The following is a 17,228-nucleotide window of genomic DNA, read 5'->3' on the forward strand; positions in this document are numbered from 1 at the left end:
AACTACCAGACATGCAATTAAGTTCTAATTATAAGCTTGCATATAAGAAACTGTTTTGTTTTTTTCCCCCTCTGCACCCACTGTGGAACTTGGGTTTTTTGCTGGTTTGTCAGTGAGAGATGAATTGCTGTGTGGTCTGAATGAGTCTGTTGAGGGCAGCTCCAGCACAGCACAGTAGAGCTCTGTATGTGAGAACTGCTGCAAAGGCATTCATATGCTCAGTATTCAGAAAGTTTCTCTCTGACTCCATGGATAAAAGCTTGCTGCCAAGCAACACTATTCAGGAAACACCCACAGATGGTCTACCTAATATCTATAGCACAACTAGCCCAACAACCCTGTCCTCTTTAATGACTTAGCAGTGCTGTTGGACCTGTAGAACATGACTAGTCTTGACTTGCAGAATAATATAACACAATTCATGAGCTCCTGCAAAGAGTAACTCTCATTTCCTAATGCGATGTGGTATGGGGCATCTATTTAACTGCTATTGCACAAGTGGCAGTTTACTCTTGTAATGCAGATTGGAGAACATGGTCAGAGTCATTTCTATGCAGCACTGGTGTGGGGTTCATGTATTAAGAGTCAGAGTGATGAGGAAGCAAACAGCAGTGAAAATTAGAAGTCATTGTGGTGGATAGAGGCAGTGTTGATAGCACATTAAGTGGTTTGGACAGAAAGTCAGGAGAAGAGGAGACGAGGGGGGAACTGCAGGGAGCCATCGATTTGTTCACAAATAAGCCCTTTGCGCTTCCCGAGCAGCTCTTCTTCTCATAATCCCCGGCTTCGCTCATGCTGATGCAGGGTCCTGTTTCGTCTGAATTAATGACAGCAAGTATGGCATCTCATCACCTCATTATAGTATGCTGAATTAAATAGTTGCTTATCTCTGCAAAACCAGGCTTCCTAAAAAAAAAATAAATAAAAAAAAGTGCTGCAGTTCCATTGCTCAGCCACATAAGAATTGTTTTCTTTTGTTTTTAAACACACATTTCCTTTCAGAGTTGCTGTAAGCTGTAGAATATTATCAGTTATCATCCAGTGGAAGAAGACTTATGAATATAAAGGGAAACTAAATATTCTACTGTTTACAAAACTTTGCTAGTTTTTCTTCTATTTTTTAATAGTTGCTTTTGATTTCCACACACATCCTGTTTGTAGACGCTACAAGTAAATAGTAAATAATACACCGTCCAATATCTTTGTAGTCTTTCATAATTCTGAGGTTAGAATAAAACAAACTCATAAGCATGACCTTCGTCTCTCCTCTGCTTCTAGAGAAAGGAAGCCATCTGTCTCAGAGTAGAAACTGCTCTGTAAGCTCACTCCTTCAGTTGGGGTGGTAAGCCCATTACTCACTCTGGGCCTGACCCAAGATTCAGTTTGTATTTCTAAAGCTATGCTTCATATTCAGTCAGATATCCTGAGGAAGCATTAAGTCACTGTAACTGCTGGAAGAAATTTAACATGAAATAAAGAAATGGAACTCAGCCCTGTCACTTTAGTTTTCAGTCAAGGTTTTAAATGAACTAAAGCATGTTCTAAGTAGTGCTAACCTCACACAGAAAGATTCAATTCAATTAAACAAGTAAAAACGGGAACAAATAGAAAATCATAATTGTGTCATTATAGTGTGCACCTCATGTACATTTTTGAGCTACATGGAGCTTAGGATTGATTCTATAGTTCCTGTTTTTTAATATAAAGTATAGTATTGACATATTTTGTTATGGAGTGAGACATGATGTTTAAACATGTTTCACTCCAAATATACAATTAAATTTAAGTATGTAGTTATTCAGGCCATGCTGTAGCATGATAAAATACACATTTTTATTTGATGATACACTGGTCAACAGCAGCACCAGCTGAGAAATTGATTCCAGATTAACACATCTTTATGTCTGCATTGTAGCTTTTACTCAAGGTATGGATCAGTTATTTGTGTGCTGGTCTGTTGCTCAGTGTAAAGGGCAGTGTAAAGGTGTACCAGGCATAGGGCACTCCTCCCTTCATATTGCTGTCTCATTGTTTTTAAAGTGCAGACATAAGAATCAAGAAATGTGTTGTCTTGAAATGCAGATTTTATGTTCATTCCTGAGTTCTTCCTACAAATTTCTTCCTGTGAATTGCTATCACTCCTGCAGCAACTAATGGTTATTTTCACTACGTGTCTAAGTAACAGCTATTTTCTCAATTCAGATGAATCATTTGATCTCTGAAATGTGAGAAAATTGTGAAAAATTACAGATCTTCGCCTGTGTTTAAAAAGCGTGTTTTGTCAAATTATTAGTCAGAAGACCAAATGATGTTTAATGTTTATATTTTAAAATGACTTAACTGCTTCTTTTATCAAAGTAGTTGCCAATTATTTCTTTATTAATTGACCAGTTTTCTACTAGAACTGCTTTCTGATATATTTCTACATTACACTTTTAAATGTGTCCATCAGGGTGGGAATCACTTTGACCAGTATGAAGAGGGCCAGCTGGAGCTGGAGCAGGCATCCCTGGACAAGCCCATCGAATCGGTAAGGCTGCATCCATCATCCTGCACCATTGGACCAGCTGTGAGAGTGGATATGATTGGTCCAGGGAGCAATAAGAACAACACCTTTTACTCCATTCATACTGTCCGTGTAGCTGCATCCAGTGTTTTCTTGAACACATTGTCACCTAACTTGTAGAATCACTTGTCTCATGTGCATTAATATCCTTTAAGTCCCTCCCCCCACTTCCCATGTCCTATGCCTACTCCATTTCTTGTGTGACAATTAAAATAAGTATGTATAGGCTAGATGTTCCTGTTTTATGTAGAGCTTACAGATAATCGTTAGATTTTTGTATCAGTTTCCCATTAGTCATTGTTAGTCATCTAAACGCTAGGAGAAGAAATTGCTGTGAAACCATGGAGTGGATGAAGCACTGTCATTAGGGGCTGTTATTTGAGTACTTAAAGGAAAATTCATACAGATTTTAATATGGATACGGCATACACATTACACATAGGAAATGAGTTTACACGCTAAACAAAGCTGGTCACTTATATTTTTATGAGTCACTTTTAGATTTCAAGGCTATTTTTTATTTGTATTTTTTTTTATTTCATTTGTGTATTCTTAAATGAAGTCTTAAAAAAGGAAGAATAATAGAATACATTTTGCAGTGGGTCAAATTTATGTTTATGAAAACTATGCAGTGCTTATTCCACCCCATTTAGCAAACAAGCGAGTGCACATTAGATGGTGTGAGTGGATACATTTGTGTTTGAGTGAGTGTGTGTCTATGTAGCTTTAGAATTTGTGTCTTAGTGTTTGTGTCTATAGGACAGTTATCTTATTGTACACAACTTGGGGTGTTCGACATTTCTCTCCTGCAGCGAATTGGCCCCTATTAGCTAAGCAGCAATGACCCGGTTTGTATTTGCACGCTCTGCTTTCTTACTCCTATCTTTAGGGTCCTTGTAACGCTTCTCTGACTATCTCTCTCTCTCTCTCTCTCTCTGGCTATCTCTGTTTCACTACTGTTAAACTTTACATCTATTCTCTCTCTACCTCAGTTTCTCTCTCGCTCCCTCCCTACTACACAGTGATTCGGTGTACAGTACCCTCTGTCATTCTGTGCTGGCATGGTGCTTGTGCAACTGGGACTGCATTTTTCGCTGAAAAGGCACTTCAATAATAGCGCAGGCAGCTGTCTTCTTTCTGTCTTTCTTACTTTCTCCATACCCCCGTTCTGTCTCTCAAGCAGTGTGGTGAGCAGGCCCAAACTCTGCTTGCTTTCAGTTTTAGGTCACTTTATGAAGCATGTCAGATAGAATCAGTAACCACATAGAGTTAAATAACTCTTTACCTGAAATACAAATAAATTATTAAAAAAAACAGAAACTAATTCTTTAATCACAGAGTATACAGTAGTAAATGGGTATAATGATGAATGAAAAATGGAGGAACTTAGATGAATTCTAAGTACTGTAAAATAATTTCTAACCACAGTATTAGCTTGAGAAATAACTTGCATGTTTTGGATTAAACACAGCTGTATGCTATAAAAGGATTTTACTGAGCCTTTGATTTGACCAAGCCTCGTTGAATTTTTAAGGAGGATAGTACTCTGTTAACCAAGAACATTAAAAGATTCTATCCATGTAGAATTTTATGTATGAAGTAGTTCCTCACAGATACAAAAATGATCGTACTGTGTGGGAGAGAGATGGAGAAAACAGTGAGGGAGAGAGGTGGCCTGCTCACCTGGCTTAAGTGGCTCTTTTGCTCCTGCGCTATTATTTGTGGAGGGGTCCTGAGGGCCATGCTGCAGCATCACACAGCTCCTCACACGTCAGCAGAGGTGTTGTCAACTGTCACTTACTGTTAGCATTATTGAACATAATTGTTTGTGTAGTGCATGCTCAAAAACAAGGTGAATTTACCTACAGTACTGTGCAAAAGTACTTAGGCACCCACCATTTATTCATATTTTGCTTTGGAGGACAAAATGGCAGGCCTAAAAAAAAAAAAAAAAGGAAAAAAAAAAGCAGTAGATAAATGTATCTGAAAGCCATGTCCTTGAGAAACATTAAACATGGGGAAAAGAAACATGATATTGTTATCAGTATGTATGGAAGAGGTCAGGAGAGAGGTAAAAGTATTTGTAAGACCCGTTGGAGGCTCTGTCATGGTTTGGGGCTGCTTTTCAACCAGTTCAGATCTTTTCAAAATTGAAGGAATTATGATCACACACAAAATACGGGCAACACCTTCATTTTTCAGCCTGACAGGGATGCAGTACAGTAAAGGCATACCTTTTTATAGAAATGCACACCCTGGAACATTAACAGTCATGGATTGGTCTCCCCAGACCCAAGGGCCTCAACATTATTGAAGCAGTGTGAGATCATCTTGGCTGAACTTCTGTTTTTGAACAGAACTTCTGTTCTGTTTAAAAAGCAGCCATCATCCAAAGAAGAGCTTTGAACTGACCTTTAATTAGCGTGGAGTACTATTCCTGAGGACTACTTAAAGAAATTATAAGAAAGCGTAAGAAAGTTCAGGCTGTGCTGATGAATAAAGGTGGTCATTCCAAATATTGACTTTCATACTCATCAGAATTGTACAAACTTTGTGGGGGGGTTTGTTTTGTTTTTGTGTTTTGCAGATGTTTCAATAATACTTTTGCACAGTACTGGATATGCAAGCATATATCAGGTGATATTTGATGATTCAGAATATATTATGAGGCTGTTCTTAATTTAAAAAAAAAAGGTGTAGTACAGTTTTTAAAGCAAAAAAATGTAACTATATTATGCTGACCAAATCCCCCAAAGCATGTTTTAAAAACAGAATTTAATACTTGGATGTAAATGACACAAATACAAGTAGATCTGAAAGTCTGCATTAAATTTTAAGCTAAGTTATTATGTTGACACGTCTATCCCAGCTTCCTTAGTGAAAACTTCTAAGGTAGTAGAATTTGTGGCAGTTGATCACCAGTGTTACATCTCAGAGCTGTTGGTGAATGCTTCGGCCTAGCTTCTCGGAGCCCCTCTCCAGCCACTTATTGTGTGTGATCTATAGGCAGCTAGAGGTCTGTGGTACTTTATTGGGATCTTTTTTTCTCTTCCTATCTTTCCCATTTGGTCTTTGCTATTTTCTCTAACACTATTTTTGCATTGCATGTGTTAACTTGATAGCATTCAGTACTATTTCCTCTCAACACTCTGTCTTAATCACAACTACAACCTTTTCTCCCAGACTCATTCCCCCCACGTCTCTTGACCCTCCTAGTCCCTCAATCCTACCATCCTCCTTCCTTCCCTGACCTGACCCAGTACCAGAGCGATATGCAGCGGGCAGCCTCAGAGCCACAGAAACCACACAGCTGTCCAATCCAAGAAACACATGTATTCAGGCCACAGGGAGATTTATTTCTCTATTATGTGTTTACTATGCTACTTGTAGACATTATGATTGTCTTAAAGTTACCAAGGTTCTCATGGGAACATTTGGGTGACGGTGTATCAGCTGTTACTGAAGTATGCAGGGTTTTGCATTACAGCCAGACAGTATCTGACAGCTGTTTATCCTTGTTTGACTTCTGTCACATAAAAGGTAGGAAGAACAACAGCACAAGCAAAAGGTCAAACACAACTGACCCACATTTTTCACAACACCACAGTCTCTAAATTTACCACAGCTACCAAAGGGGGCCATAATTGAGACCATCCCAAATGATTTAAGTAGCTTATTGGACATTAACACACACTCACACACAAAAAGAACAGGAACACCTATCTGTTTAGAGGTGTTTATTTCTTAACTAGACTGCTAAATTTCCTCACCTTGATATGTGACTTCAGAATTATGAGGTAAGTACATGTTTTTAGTTATTTTATTTTAAATAAATTAAATAAAATTGGCCACGTCTACACATATACAAATAAGGTTATTATTTTATTTAATTGCCTTTTCGTGCACTTAGATGGTTGTTTTCATTTAGTCATACGTAGAGTAACTGACAACTACAGAGCTTCTCTTTCAAGGCAATTGCTAAAATGAATGAAGAGCTGCAGAAAGCAATCTTGTCTACCACCACTGAAAATATATGGTTTTTGTTAGCTTAGGTCCATACATTTATGAGTATGCCTGTCCAGTATTGGCATGTCTTTATTAATCTGAGCTAAAGCAATTTCTCACACCCTGACAGGGACACACAAACACACACATACTGTCTCATTAAAATGGCTGCATAGGCTGACTCACTAAAAGTAAATACTCTGAGGTCTCCAAATGGGGTCCCCTGCATATCACTTCCCTTTTTACATATCTGTTGCCATGCACTGTGCCATTGAAAGCACATTGCACACTCTTGAACACCTCCTCTTGTAGAGGTCTTTGTTTGGATAACATTTTCTATTTTTTTTCTTTCTCTTGTATTAACAGTCAGTTGGTGGATTTATTGAAATGCCTACCTTTTCTGTTTGTATACAGTATTATGTTTGTTTTAAAGCAGAGAGAGATTTGTATTTTTAAGAACTAGAGAAGCTAGCAGAATTGCAGTTGAAAGCGTTTGGCCGGTTTCTTACGTTGTGTCACGTGTGACTGTTTTTTTGACAGCCCAGTATTTTAAAGCCAGGTTCGTATGGAAATGCCTTCACTCCACTTGCACTGCTGTTGGACTCGCCGTCGTTGCTTTCATCTGTCTGTCTGTCTATTCTTTTGGTGCACTCGTCTGTTCAACACCCAGTCTGCTCCTCATCTCCGCCCTCTAACTTTTGCTGAACACATTTTGAACGCATCGTTTTCTCACTGTCAGCAGTTGGAACTGTTGCCTCATCCAACATGCCCTTGCTGGGTTTTTCTTTTTTTTTTCTTTTTTGTTGTTGTTGTTTTTTTAAGGGGGGGAGGTTGTTTTTTAATATAATTAATTGATTTAAATACAAAAAATTGATTTGTTAAAGGGAGCATATACATTTATGGCACTTGAGTCTGAGTCTTTTTTTTTTCCTAACTACCACGTTATGTGCTGGAGAAATAAATCAGCTAACATCAATTGCGCAGAGGATGAGGGAGTGCCTTTCTCAGCAGTTAGTTCAGGGTGGATTTTATTTTCTCGATTCCTTCTTCATAGGTCAGCTAATTCCCCTCATCAATAAATGCTTTTTGTGTAGAGTCTTGTCACACTCCAATACTGCAGTTAAGGACAGAAGCAGGTCCTGTGTCAAGAACAGGAGTGGCTTTCACTGCAGCAAATTCTGCAGTGTTTTCCCCTAACAATAAATTCAGAGCACATTTTGTCTATTAGGCATGAAGAAATGATCCTTAGTGGCCATAAAGCTTCTAATTCTTATAAGTCCTTGCCCAACTGCTAGGCAGCAACAAGTAATAAACAGTGATTTGCAGGACTTTTTAATTTAGCCTTCAGTGTCCTGATTTAGGAGTTGATTCAGGCAGTCTGTCTCCAGTTGCCTTCCTGCCATGTTAGTCCTAGCACATATTTCTCTCTTATCTCATCCCACAGCGGAAAGGATCTGACAGTTGCACAGTAAAAAAAAAAACCAACCCACCAAACTGTAACATAAACAGCAAGTGAAGAATTTGAGTCTTTCTTGAGCATTTGCTGCAAAGATCAGCCAGATGATTTGGATATGTTATTCTTGTCACTAAAATGCAAAGTATTTTTAAGTGTCCTGAGTATGTCACAATTTACAAGTATGTCACTTGTAAAATGGGGCAAAGGAAGGCAACAGTTTACTCTGAAAAAGCACCTTAAAAAGGGCCACAGCCAGATGTATCTCAATTAAAGTCTCGTGGGCGGAGATGCAGTATGCACACTGCGTGTGTGAGTACCACTCCCCTTCACATGCACTAACTCATACAAGCCCAGTTCACCTTCACCACCCTAGAAACTCACCCTCATCATGGCTCAGCCTGCTCTGTTCTGCTCCCAACCTCCTGTTTTTACCAAAGAGAACTAATTGAGCCCTGTTGAGCCATCACTTTCCTCTCTGTGCCTGAACCACCTGAGACTAACACAGTTGGAGTTTTTTTTTTTTAACCCGCCCACACCCCTCAGCCCGCCCCACTCCTCTGTATGTGTACCATTCACAGTGCGCTACTAACACCGACGATCCTTTTTGTTAAAACTCTTTAACAAAAAGCTGCATGCAGTTTTTTTCTGTTTAAACCCCTTCACTTTCTGTTTGTGAAAGTTGATGTCAATCTCTTTGTGATTATAAATATCCTTTTTTGTTTGGTTTGTATGTTTTTTTGGTAGAATGCAGCACTCTGGTGAATGTTAGACAAGCTTGGAATAGTTATAATCACAACAGCAAAACACTGCTTATTAAGAAATCTCATTGTTACCTGTTTATTTGTGCTTGAGGATGTACTGTAGTGTGTAGTGGTGGGACGGTCTTGCATTTCACTTAATGTTTTTGTTTTCTTGCTGACCCATACTAGTGATATAACGGTCTCCGACATGCACATTTGGCCCCACAGTGTGCTGAGAGTTCCTGTTGTGTATGTTTTTGCACTCCTCTTGCCTCTTTGGTTCATTATCAGTTGCTTGATCTTGTGATGCGTTTGTCATAGAAATCATTAGTATTAAAAGAAAAGCCTTGCACGCACATTCAGAGGCCTCAAGTAGTCTGAAGGTATGTTTTCTCATTTCTGAATACTAATGATATCTATGAAAATATCAAATTATAGGTGTTGAAATTGGTGGGATGTGATGATTGATAACAGACCAGAACTGCTAAGGATGTCCAAAAATAAGCACAACAGCTATTTTTTGTATATCTGGTGGGGCTACATGCACACAATGTGTCCCTCTCTTCACCTGCACACCCGCATATCCCCTCACACGTGCATATTCTGTCCACCCTGGGCCTTGTAATGGTAATCCAAGGCCCACTAGTTCCACTTCTGTCTCTTCCTGTTGCTATAATTTTTTGTGACAGCTGCATATGTTTCATGGTGCTCTCCTTGTCATGGTTACAGAATCACAGCAAGCTTGGAGTTTCTGGTCTTTGTTTTGTTTATGCTAGATTTCCATACCTGTTCTGTGTTACTTTTCTTTGTGTACTGAGATCTTGCTCTGTAGTGGTTCATATATGTATGCGTGTGATACATATATCGCCCTCTCCTTCCTCCTTCCTACTCCTCCTCCTCTTAACTTCTCAGTTAGTGGATGTGACTTCATGTGTTACCTTTATCAATGAAAAATAGAGAAATGATCACGCCCAGTTTTTTTTGCCTAATAAAGGTTTTAAAAATGCACTCCTACTTCAGGAGGATATCTTGTAGTTTACAGATAACATATAGCCTCATGTATTGTTCATAGTTGAAATTCAACCCTTCCTCTCAGTCTCCCACTTTTTATTCCCCCACACCCAGCCTCCCTTACCACTCTTTGTGCTGGAAGACACTGATTATTACACGCTGTAGGTGATGACGATAATGACGATGGTGTTGGTGGTGGTGGTTGTGCTGATGATGGTAGCGTGATCTGAGTGTTATTTTTTTTCTTTGTTAGTTTTTTTAATTTTAATTTTGTATTTATTTTATTTTTTCACCCGTGCCTACGGGTAAAGCTCCTCTTATTATTGGAATATTTTTGGTTTTTTTCTTCTCTTCTCTCTCTGCTAGGATAACATCGGGCACCGGCTGCTTCAGAAACATGGCTGGAAGTTGGGCCAAGGCCTTGGCAAAACCATGCAGGGTAAGGGCACACTCTTCTTTACACTTAAGTTCAATGTATACTGATGTTATTGGAACACTATGTATCATTTTCTTTCCCCTCACATTCCCCCTTTTGTATTATTTTATTTTTTGTGCTAGATTTTCTTTTCTCTTTATCTTTTCTCTGCCTTCTTCCTTTGTATCTGGTAGTGTGAAATTGATTGTTATTTAAGGAAACATTGTAGTTGTTTTTTTGCTCTCATACTGCTGTTACTTTAAACTGAAAGAGGGAAGAAAACATTCTTGACCTTGATTAAGACTTAGGGAAGGGACTTTGGGGCTTGGGAACTAGAATGGAGCTATTCATTTTTACATAATGCTTTAGTTGACAGCAAAGTTGAATCTGCCCTTTGTTCACATTCAGATTCAGTGCTTATGAACATACAGTTTGCTGATATGGTAGTTTCTGTGTTGCCTCCAGGGCACATATTTGTTTTATCTATTTCAGATCATGCCTTGAACTTGAAAGCATGTGCTGATCATATCAGAATTTTCTAAATATGGGATAAATAAAGTGTTTATCTTATCTCATTTTTAGCTAAATTGCATTTCTGTTAAAACATGAGTATTTATTTATTTTAGTTGGATAGTTGTGCAAATAAAGGAGAACACATTAGCTGTTTTTTTTCCATTGCAAGAACCTTTCCCAGGGACTAAAGACTTTTGAAGGACCTCTTGATTTTAACTACAGAGGCCCAGAGACCCTCTGGGGGAGTTATTTTACCCCACAAGTCCCTGAACGTTGGAGTGAAACTTGTAGCACAGATTATTTCTGATTCACTCAGTTACCGACTTGCAGCATTTTAACCAGCAGTTTGACCAGGCTCATCTCTTGGTCACATAGCTGGTAAAAAACAGTTCTGTTACTGTAAAGTGGACCTCATAAGTTGGCAGTTTATAAATATGTTAATCAGCAAGCTGGTATTGAACAGAGTGATGATTCCGAGAAATTCAAAAAAAAAAGATGGTTTTACAGCCATTATGTTCTAAGTTCATAATAAACATGCCTACACCTCCACACACCTCCACAACCCTACAGGAATGCACTGCATTGCCATATTTTTTTATTCAAAAAGAAGTTTTTATGCTGTCCATTGTGTGGTTGCTGTGTGTGTGCTGGTCATCACACACCCTACAGCTCTGAGACCGCAAACAGAAATTAGTAATGGGGCCATAGATCCACTAGTTGCAGAGACATTTGATCACACACTGTGTTGGACAGTCCCATTAGTTGAACACTTCTTGTAACATTAAACTCAGTGCTTTTGCTGTTTACCCTGTATACCTATGACTTTATACAATTATTGAGTCCAGCATTTAATCTAAAAATCGTTTTTTCTGTTACTCTAACTTAGGGCTGCCACAAACGACTATTTTGATAGTCGACTAGTCACCGATTATTTTTGCGATTAGTTGACGAATCAGATCATGCATCCATTGGACGTAAAACGTACAGCTTATTGCACCAGCATGCATCTGCTCTTAAATAACTATCATTAGCTTACAGCTTTAAGTGTTTAAGGTATGTGCTAACTAAAAATAAAGACAAGATGATAGTTTATTAAATTTTAATGAAATTTGCAGATTGTTTCGGTGGAGTTTAATAAACTCAGCCGTCTGCTCCTTGCTATCTAACAGGACACCGGAGTATATTCTCGAGCATCTCACACTTCTGATAATCAGTTGTCTGCTTGACGTTTATTCAGCTGTGTAAAACCTATAACTTTAATCTCAGCCAAACCGATTTACTCAGGAACAAATAAAATACTAAAAAAAGCCAAACAATAACATTTTTAAGATATCTAAGTGACTTATATGTCATGTTTAACCTGAGTAGTGAAAGACGGCGGTGGGTTTGAAAACAATTTGCCGGGAGTCCGGTGTTCTCACCGGCTCTAGTGAGCCTAGAACCCCGGCTAGCTATCGAGCTGGTGGGTAATGGACGTCTCCGAAAACGTCGGAGGGCTTTTGAAAATATGTGGTGTCTTGATAAACTGAGCAGATATTTGAAGTTTACACAGCTACATTCTCGCCTGAAAACATGTTAAACGTTTATTTTGTGACCCAGAAAGAGTAATAAGAGTAATATTAAAACTAACTAGCTGTTGGAAACTGAGCTGGGCCGCGCTATGAATTCTGGGACACAGCTTCTTCTTCTTCTTCTTCTTCTTCTGGGTTTAACGGCAGTTGGCATCCTTGTACAGTCCTGCCATGCAGTCCTGCCATCTTCTGTTTCAGTCCGTTATTACACTCTTAAATCCTACTTCTTATTCCTGCGTCTTTTGTGATCTTACAAAGCTTCAAACGACGCGTCGACTATTAAATTAGTCGTCGACGTAATCGTGACTAGTCGACTAATTGTGGCAGCCCTACTCTAACTGCATGTCCAACAACATATTACATTGTATTACTCTATTAGTTTAAGGATTGCTTTGTATTATGAGAGTGACTGTATCATGCTCAGTGACCTCTGCACGGGAGCAAATTCTCTAAGATGTAAAAGGCTTTAGATTAAAAAGCTACATTAAGAGAGGTTTACTTTCTCTTGGCCATTCATAGTAATCTAATGGCCTTGTTTATATTGAATTGCACAAACTTAGAAGGCTGCACATAGCTGAGCGTGTGGGTTAGACCTTGGCTGACGTTGGCACCTCATTAGCTCAGACCTGCTGTGCTCATAGGCTCATTGGCTCAGAGGCAGTGGTGCAGAGCCTTGGCATGTCTCCACCAAGCCGTTTCCTGTCTCTTCACTGGCTTTCCTGTTCTCATCAGCATCTTCATTTTCTCCTTTCCTCCCCCTTTCTGCTTCTGCTCATAGCCTCACCCTTCCCTGAATTCTGCCCAAAAAGAGTGATGTATAGCATTCTATATGAGTGATGTCAATGCCTTCAGCGCAAACGAGTCCTTGCAGTCTGTTAAGAGTGGAGCTTGTTTTTCTACATAGCTTCTGGTATTAATCTTATCTGCCTCCTCCTCTATGTCCCTTTCTATCCACTGGACCCATAACATTTTAGTCATGTCTGACTTATCCATCTCCCTCACTCACTTAGTCTTGCTCAGTTGCAATGCTCTCTCAAGTGCATTGCCCTTCCTGTAAACCTAGCAGTAACATCTGTTTTCAATATTGGTATTTTATTGAGAAACACCACTAATACTGCAAAACAGTGAAAAGCACACGCCCAAATTACAAAGTTGTCTTAAATGTGTTGGGGCTTAGGCAGAGCTTGTAACTGGGTTGCTTAAATTCACTTGTCTTATATATACAGATCTATAAACATGTGTCCAGGATAGTGCTGCTTAATTGTTTTCATCTAGTCCAGATCTCCTTGTTTATATGGTTCTGGGAATTGGATTTTTCAGCACACCATATTGCCAAGTAAAAGAGTGAGAAAAGGGGCTCTTGAAAATGTCTTGGACTGTGTGCTTGACAAAATTGGAACACAGACTGCCTAACTAAACAGTGTCCTTAATTTACCAGAATAATGCTAAGTGTTGACATTTGGCTGACCAGTAGAGGAAGATGAACATGATGAATCCTCTTTCTACTGTTAACATGGAGCTGTTATGTATTTTTTGTTGTTTTTATTTGAGTGTAAAAAGGTATTAAAGTCAGGTAATCACTATAGTCTTTACCTTTTTTTGCTAATGCAGCATAGCAGCATGTGAGGTCTGTTCTTTCCATGTTAAAATGTTGCTTCTAGGAATCACTTGTCCTCCAGAGATACTAAGCTCTGATGAGCTCTGGTTGTTGAGTTTTATTGTTGCTGCCGCCCTAGCAGCTCTCACATGTACATATATGGCCTTGGCTCCTAGTGTTGTCCCTCATAGGTATTCTCAGGCTGACCATGGCCAAGGACCAGAGTAGGCCAGGAGGCTGCTTCATTTCTTTCTGGGCAGGCTGACAAGTTTATGGAGGGTAACAACAGCAGAAATATCAGAGCTTAGCGTTCAGTAACCATCATTGTTTATTTCCATCTGGCCATGAACCAGTGAATAGCAGACTATTTGATGTGATAAGGATGTGTGCTCTGTGTGGAGGAGAGAACAAGTTGCAGGGGCTGACTGTGCTCTTGTTTTTGCCGCTGGCACCAGTCATGTGGTTATGTAAGCATCCTGCTTTGTGGGCAGATGAGACTGCGGCAAATTGTGTCCAGTTGTTGTGCTGGAATTAATGGCCCAGTGTTGGAGCACGCTATCTCCTGTTGAATTTTGCTAATATACTTAGGAGTAGGCATATCACATAGGTGAACCATTGCATCTCATTGAAGTCTGCTGGATAATCACTATAATCTTCCTCTTCTTTCCTGTCCTCTTTGCCTGAAGAGACGGTTGATGAAATTTGACATTAAAGCATTGTCCCCTTTTTTAAGTTTTTCACTGTATTGACTCTGTTCTTATTCTTCTTTTGTCCCTTTTGCCCTTTTTTTAGGTAAGGTTTGTTGGATCCTCTGTATGTCAGTGTGTGTGTGTGGGTGGGTGGGTATGTGTGTGTGTGTGTGTGTGTGTGTGGGTGTGTTTTCTTTTCCCACTCTGCAGTTGACCTCAGTGTAACACCCCTTTTACAGTTTATCATAGGCTAATGGCCTCTGTCAGCTTCCTCCTCTTTGCTTTATAATCACTAAACCTTTATTTCAATCTGCTTATGAGTAAAGTGCTTCAATTTGAACAAAGAACGATCCATTTTAAATCAAGGTAGATTTAGGAAGCCATGATTCATTCAAAATCCTTAGAATCATCATCTCCGTGTATGTTAGATTTTTTTTCCCCCCTTCTTTGAGTTTCCGTGGCTGCTGTTGGGTAATCTGATTGGCTGTAACCATGGCTCAGACTGTGAATGGCTTGCAGAGTAGACAAGTTTTCTCCCCTTTGCTTGTTTGCCTGTTTCTACCTCCAAACCTGTGAAACTCATGTGTATGTGTGTGGTCATTATGTGGAACTGAGATGCGTGTGTGTCTGCTACTGACCGGGCCATAGAGTCAACTTGCAGGGAAAACCTCTCCACCTCTTACACCCCAATTGTCTCTGTCCCCATGGTCACAGGCTCCCATCCTCCCCCCGTTTCTTTGCCCCTTCAGCATAGCATGTTTGTCCCAGAGGTGCACTTCTGCCTGCCTCCAACTGTCATTCACCTGGGGCTTTAAGCAGTGTTGGAGGTAGCACACTAAACTACTACGTTCACATGATATAGGACTATATGACAAAACGGTTGGATGCACAATTAACATCTTTAGTTGTACTTCAGTACCATTGCTGTTCCATAGCAATAAAGAAACCACTCTAAGCACTGCTCAAAGCCTTGCTGGCTCTTCCCTCAGGTACATTTTATGTGTAGTTTGTGTTCACTTTTTCCATGGTTAAGCACATCCCAAAATGAGCTTGCTGGCAGTAGGCTAGCGAGGAAATGAAGGAATCTCAGGGAGATTTGCTAACTGGGCTGACAAGCATCTGCAAGGCAAAAAGCTCAGAGGGGGAAAATGGTGGTCATCCCTAGAGGCACCTATTGTCTCAATCTAGATATTTGACCACATCTTTAAAAAGGCAAAAGTATATTTTTGATTCATTACTTTTCTTAGGCGGTAAGCCTCCCTCTAGACCCAAAATACTATCAGACATGGCAGTTCTCTCCAGTCTCTCCTTTACCCAGACTATCTCCTTTAACAGTTCTTATTTGATGAGATTTCACTTTTTGTTTTGTGGGTTGTTTGTTTTTAATTTCCCAAGCTAAAATGTGAAGGATTTCTGGGGTTTTACTTGATGTAAGACCAACCTGCTTTTCCACTACAGGAACTTATTGACATGTAACCTTATGAGAACGTGAGGGGTAAAGGTGGTCTTCACTTTTTCAATGCTTACATGCATGTATCAGTGAAATGGTAGCATTCTTCATGATAACACAAACAACATGGTTTTAAACTTTATGTTATAGTGTTGGTTCATTTAGCACAATCTCCTGAGGGGAGCTCAGATTTTGCTTCCGCAACTCCCACTGCCCCATTTTGAGGGGAGGCTTGTGTTCAGTTACAGGTCGCAAGTTCCCATAGTGGAAAAGATGTAAGGGGTGGTAATTTGTTTTTTGGGGTATATTTTCTTTGAGAAACAAGATGACATCAGGCTAGGGGCCTGGGGACTGGGATAAGTGGTTGGGAGAGAGTGGTGAGAGGAAATCCCTGTAAGCACCTAGCCCTAAATGAAGGGATGAGGGGGGGTGGGGCAGTTGACACACAGTAGCCCCTCTGGTAAACCCCCCTAAATCCCATAACCACACTCCCAACCCCACCCTCCCTTCTCTATGTGCCTCAATCTTCCTGCTTAACCAATTGGTGTTTCTTTTTTACAGCGATTTGATCCTGCCCATGTTGTGCTGATGGTAAACTTAGTGGTAAATGTTATTTTATCCCCCAATTGAATTGTTTTCTGTTTGTTTTTATTTCTCCAATTTTTTTTTTGTTTGTTTTTCCTTTCATCAGAGCACCAATGCTACATAGGCTTTAATTCTCTCTGTATTAGTCTTCATTCTGCTGCTTGTATATTACCATGCATATGTATTACTCTTAGAACATTGTCATTTTGTTTGTTTTCAGTTTTTTTTTTCCAAAAAACCTTGTGATTCACACCCTGTGATTTAGATGCACATTGTTTTTGTCTGGTCCCTTTCTTTTTCACTGGAATGGGTAATGTGGAAGTATTGTCACTGTGTTTAAAGATTGGTGATAGTTTGGGATGACTGTAATTGTTCATTAATCTATAATTCTAGGCCTGACTTGTGACTTGTCAGACAGACCACTGCAGTGGCTGGCTAACAGACTAAACCCTGTTTTTGGTTTCACTTCTGCTGCTGCTTGACAAAGGGCATGAACTTACATGTCCAGGCTATCAGTAGTCTTGTGATCTCAAAATCAGCCGTTTTCTTTCGCTTCCTTAGTTTGAATATGGCCACAAAAATCATCCAATCACTGTTAGGTATTCTGTTTTAAAAAAAATAAAATAAAAA

The 17,228-nt window shown here is 39.5% G+C and overlaps 1 protein-coding gene across 8 annotated transcripts in view; it reads left to right on the top strand.

The window, feature by feature from the left end:
• Window positions 1-17,228, top strand: part of gpatch8 (G patch domain containing 8) — a 28,270-nt gene that overhangs the window by 1,967 nt on the left and 9,075 nt on the right. The window contains exons 2-6 of one of the 8 annotated variants that reach the window (XM_025906368.1): window positions 2,453-2,530; window positions 3,379-3,414; window positions 7,112-7,130; window positions 10,145-10,217; window positions 16,575-16,616. Coding sequence is in view for 5 of the 8 variants with exons in the window: in XM_019357738.2 (XP_019213283.1) it covers window positions 2,453-2,530; window positions 10,145-10,217 (151 nt within the window). In the remaining 3 variants the exon portion in view is untranslated. Of the gene's footprint in view, window positions 1-2,452; window positions 2,531-3,378; window positions 3,415-3,558; window positions 10,218-16,574; window positions 16,617-17,228 lie in introns of those variants that run through there. The other 7 variants (XM_019357739.2, XM_025906369.1, XM_025906365.1 and 4 more) reach the window with 7 other exon arrangements.

The sequence above is a fragment of the Oreochromis niloticus genome, linkage group LG4 (assembly GCF_001858045.2).
Source record: "Oreochromis niloticus isolate F11D_XX linkage group LG4, O_niloticus_UMD_NMBU, whole genome shotgun sequence".
Lineage (NCBI taxonomy): Eukaryota > Metazoa > Chordata > Actinopteri > Cichliformes > Cichlidae > Oreochromis > Oreochromis niloticus.